Consider the following 5,392-nt stretch of genomic DNA (forward strand, 5'->3'; position numbering starts at 1 on the left):
TTAGAAATTTGTTATTCCCTTTTGTTTTTATGACTAAGTGTTAAATGTTAAAAATCGTAATGCTCTAAAACATAACACACAGAAAATTCTCTTCTTTTCTCTTCCGTTTTCTGTTTTGGTTTGGTATGCTTTTAGTTTTCCTGTGTTTAGGGGTGTTATCAGTTCGGTTTGGTTTGGTTTTGGACCAAAAATCAACCGAACCAATATGTTCGGTTCCTATAAATACACAACCGTTCGATTTGCTGCTTTTACAACCGAACCGAACCGAATCGAACCAATAGCGATTTGGTTCGGTCAGTTTTTTCGGTTTTTAATTCCTGATTAACAAAATAAGAATCACAATAACTAGAAGTTTAAAATAGTCAATAAACTGAAATAACAAGGTACATTACATCCAAATTCATTACATTTTCAATCCATTCTAATAACTAAACATAAAATAAACACACAAATAAACATAAAACAAACACACTTAAAAATGTCTAACAAATACAATCTTAAAACCAAACAAACTAACAAACACATTTAGCAACTAAATAACAACTAAACCAATCATAGTTCCTTGTTCATGCACAAGCACAGCAAGGTCTTTAAAAATTTCATTTACTTCACCAATTTGCTGCTGAATTGCTTGAATGCCATGCTCTCTTTCTTCAATGATAGTCTCATTGAAGACAATCTCATTATCTAAAAACAAGACCTCCTGCCAGCAGTAAGATAATGTAATAGATGAGATACTAAATATTACATCAGGTCAAATCTAAAATTGTCAAAATACATTTTGGTCAATGACAAAATTGGAATTCAATATTAGTCCCTAAAAGAATTTGCTAATACCTTCAACCCTAAAATAAAAAATGTTATAACAAGTTAGTACTTCCATTTGGTAGCTTGGGCATTCATTATATTATCATTGAAATGCAATGTGTTTCAATTAAGTATAGATTAGAATTTTGAAATAATTAAATTCTTACAACGTATCTTTACTTAGGAAAATAATAAAGAAAAAAGAAGCATTTTAGCATCAACGTGATTATAGCATAATTTTCGACGACAAATAGGTTACATTTAAGAAGTAATCTGATATACAAAAATTACCTTTTGAATTCCACAAGAAGGGCACACTGTTCTGGAGTCTTACCAGAATTAGCATCTGCTTCATTAGCTGTATAGCTGCAATTGCAAAAAGAAAATCCTAAATAATAAGTGTTATGTGCATAGATGACAGCCAGTAGAGAAGCAAAATTAATAATCAACAGTAACATATTCTTCTTTAAGAATGAGTTCAATATATAAATCGTATCAACATAAGCATTACGCCACACAAATAAACACAGTCTTCCACTGTTAGATTTCACTAATGGTTGATTAGTCACCTGAATGGAGCAGCTTGTGGAACAAATGGGGTTCGGTGTAAGCAGTTTCCCTCTCTACCGCAGGACGCTGTGCCTTCTGAAATTTTTTCAACACTGCCTGAAAATCTTTCGCGAGTTTAGCATCTGCTATCTTCTTGCTGTTAGGAAATTATTTTAATTTCCTAATTTATTTGTGGGCAATACATATATTAATTGTAATCACAAATTATGCTATTTCAAATTAAATGACTTATATAATGATGATCTCATTTATTGTTATAAATGCTAATTGAATAAGTCATTATTACTTTTGATTTGGAATTAAATGAGAATAAAACCAGATATTATCTTTTGTTCCTTAGATAATTATCTTTTTGGATTTTAGATATATTATCTTTTGGGCTTTAGATACTATTTTATTTGGGCTTAAGGGTTTAATGGGTGCCATGCTCAAATATAAATAGACCTTCAGGGTTTCGGTCCCCAATATACCAAAGCCGCCTTTGTTACTCTTTCTCCATCAAAAGAGTTGCAGTTCAGCCACCTAAGAATACAGAAGGCTTTGGTTGAGGAAGATTGAAAGAACCACAAGATCCAAACTCTTCTGATCGTATGATTCATATTTATGAATTCAGGTACGCTTCCGCATTATTTTATGTTATATTTTTGATGATTCGATATGGATGATCTGGATTAATAAAATTAATTTATTCCAACAAGTGGTATTGGTGCACGAATTGTAAATCATACTTTTTACAACTCGTACCACTAACCAGCAAGTGCACTGGGTCGTCCAAGTAATACCTTACGTGAGTAAGGGTCGAATCCCACGGAGATTGTTGGTTTTAAGCAATCTCTGGTTATCTTGTAAATCTCAGTTAGGAGGTCAATTATAATTATCAGTTGTCTTGCAAATGAACAAGGGAACATAAAATAAATACTTGGTATGCAGCAATGGAGAATATGTTGGAGTTTTGGAGATGCTTTGTCTTCTGAATCTCTACTTTCTCCCTGTCTTCTTCTTCACGCACGCAAGGTTCCTCCTATGGCAAGCTGTGTGTTGGTGGATCACCGTTGTCAATGGCTACCATCCGTCCTTTCAGTGAAAAAGGTCCAGGTGCGCTGTCACCGCATGGCTAATCATCTGCAGGTTCTCGATCATGTCAGAATAGGATCCATTGATCCTTTTGCGTTTGTCACTACGCCCAACACTCGCGAGTTTGAAGCTCGTCACAGTCATTCAATCCCTGAATCCTACTCGGAATACCACAGACAAGGTTTAGACTTTCCGGATTCTCTTGAATGCTGCCATCAGTCTAGCTTATACCACGAAGATTCTGATTAAGAGATCTAAGAGATATTCATTCATTCTATGGTGGAACGTAAGTGGTTGTCAGGCACGCGTTCGTGGAGGAATGATGATGATTGTCACGTTCATCACATTCATATTGAAGTGCGAATGAATATCTTAGATAGGAACACACATGTTTGAATGGAAAACATAAATACTTGCATTAATTCATTGAGACACAGCAGAGCTCCTCACCCCCAACAATGGAGTTTAGAGACTCATGCCGTCAAAAGGTACAAAGTTCAGATCTAAAATGTCATGAGATACAAAATAAATCTCTAAAAGTTGTTTAAATACTAAACTAGTAACCTAGGTTTACAGAAAATGAGTAAACTATGATAGATGGTGCAGAAATCCACTTCTGGGGCCCACTTAGTGTGTGCTGGGGCTGAGACTTAAGCTAATCACGTGCATAGGGCTGTTTTGAGCGTTCAACGCCAGCTTTGGATCCTTTTCTGGCGTTGAACTCCAACTTGTAACTTGTTTTTGGCGCTGGACGCCAGACAGCAACATGGAACTGGCGTTGAACGCCAGTTTACGTCGTCTATTCTTGAGCAAAGTATGGACTATTATATATTGTTGGAAAGCCCTGGATGTCTACTTTCCAACGCAATTAGAAGCGCGCCATTTGGAGTTCTGTAGCTCCAGAAAATCTACTTTGAGTGCAGGGAGGTCAGAATCCAACAGCATCAGCAGTCCTTTTTCAGCCTGAATCAAATTTTTGCTCAGCTCCCTCAATTTCAGCCAGAAAATATTTGAAATCACAGAAAAACACACAAACTCATAGTAAAGTCCAGAAATATGAATTTTGCCTAGAAACTACTGAAAATAAACTAAAAACTAACTAAAACACACTAAAAACTATATGAAATTAACCCCAAAAAGCGTATAAAATATCTGCTCATCACAACACCAAACTTAAACTGTTGCTTGTCCTCAAGCAACTAGATAAATAAAATAGAATATTAATAAGTCAAGAAGAAATAATGTCTCAGAGTTTTTGAGTGAAGCTCAGATTCTAATTAGATGAGCGGGACTAGTAGCTTTTTGCTTCCGAACAGTTTTGGCACCTCACTTTATCCATTGAAGCTCAGAGTGATTGGCATCTATAGGAACTTAAAATTCAGATAGTGTTATTGATTCTCCTATTGCAGTATGATGATTCTTGAACACAGCTACTTTATGAGTCTTGGCCGTGGCCCTAAGCACTTTGTTTTCCAGTATTACCACCGGATACATAAATGCCACAGACACATAATTGGGTGAACCTTTTTAGATTGTGACTCAGCTTTGCTAAAGTCCCCAATTAGAGGTGTCCAGGGTTCTTAAGCACACTCTTCTTTTACTTTGGACCTTGACTTTAACCGCTCAGTCTCAAGTTTTCACTTGACACCTTCACGCCACAAGCACATGGTTAGGGACAGCTTGGTTTAGCCGCTTATGCCAGGATTTTATTCCTTTAGGCCCTCCTATCCACTGATGCTCAAAGTCTTAGGATCCTTTTTATTTACCCTTGCCTTTTGGTTTTAAGGGCTATTGGCTTTTTGCTCTTGCCTCTTAGTTTTAAGAGCTTTGGCTTTTTCTGCTTGCTTTTTCTCTTTTTTTTCGCTAATTTTTTTTTTCTGCAAGCTTTGTTCTTTGCTGCTTTTTCTTGCTTCAAGAATCATTTTTATGATTTTTTAGATTATCAATAACATGTCTCATGTTCATCATTCTTTCAAGAGCCAACATATTTAACAGTCTTAAACATCAAATTCAAAAGACATATGCACTGTTCAAGCATTCATTCAGAAGACAAAAAGCATTGCCACCACATGTAAATAATTAGAATTTTTCTTGTTAAAAACTCGAAATTTATTGCCTCTTATTCTAAAGATCTACTATTTTATTCATGTTTGCTGATGATGAGAAAAATAAATTATAACTTAATTAAAATTAAAATCAAAATAGGTATGCTAATTACTACTACTTATATCTACTTTCTAAGGTAAACTTCTATAATGACAACTATCACAGAGTTAAAGCAAAAATTAGAATTTAACAACCTTTGTTCTGGGAAGTGGATGTTCCTCTAATCTGCGGGGTGCTTGGTCCTTCAAGAGATAATTTCTGGCGCTTCAATTCCCTTAGATCACGCCCTTGCTCCTCTTGTTCTTTAAGCAAATAGCAAAGAATGCTACTTTGTTCCTTCTGTTCTTTCTGTATTTGTTCCATAGCTTCTTGCATCTTGGTAATGGATGTTTCAAGATACTCCTAGTATTCAGATTGAGGGATTTCTGGAAGAAATTCCTGTGCTTTCTTCTTGATGGGGTCGTCCTGTGCTTGTTTTTCCATTGATGCTTTGGTGATTGGCCGCTCAACTGAGATATACTCAGTTATTCCCATCCTTACTCCAGCATCCTTGCAGAGCATAGAAATCAAGCTTGGATAAGCCAACCTGGCATCTTTGGAATTTTTGTTTGCAATTTTGTAGAATTCAGTTGAAATCAGTTGATGAACTTCCACTTCTTTTCCCATCATGATGCAATGGATCATCACTGCTCTTCTAATAGTAACTTCAGAACGGTTGCTAGTGGGCAGCAGAGAATGCCCAATGAAGTCCAGCCATCCTCTGGCGACTGGTTTGGGATCTTCTCTTTTGAGTTGATTTGGGACACCCTTCGTGCTGGTGGTCCACCTGGCTCCA

At 36.1% G+C, this 5,392-nt stretch overlaps 1 protein-coding gene across 1 annotated transcript in view; it reads right to left on the reverse strand.

The window, feature by feature from the left end:
• Nucleotides 533–5,392, reverse strand: part of LOC107641245 (syntaxin-23-like) — a 13,606-nt gene continuing 8,746 nt past the window's right edge. Inside the window, exons 3-6 of the mRNA XM_016344743.1 lie at nt 1,377–1,473; nt 1,099–1,173; nt 838–845; nt 533–703 (exon numbers count right to left, since the gene is read on the reverse strand). Of these exons, the coding sequence (XP_016200229.1) occupies nt 533–703; nt 838–845; nt 1,099–1,173; nt 1,377–1,473 (351 nt within the window). The remainder of the gene's footprint in view (nt 704–837; nt 846–1,098; nt 1,174–1,376; nt 1,474–5,392) is intronic.

This window comes from Arachis ipaensis, chromosome B05, assembly GCF_000816755.2.
Source record: "Arachis ipaensis cultivar K30076 chromosome B05, Araip1.1, whole genome shotgun sequence".
NCBI classification, from domain to species: domain Eukaryota; kingdom Viridiplantae; phylum Streptophyta; class Magnoliopsida; order Fabales; family Fabaceae; genus Arachis; species Arachis ipaensis.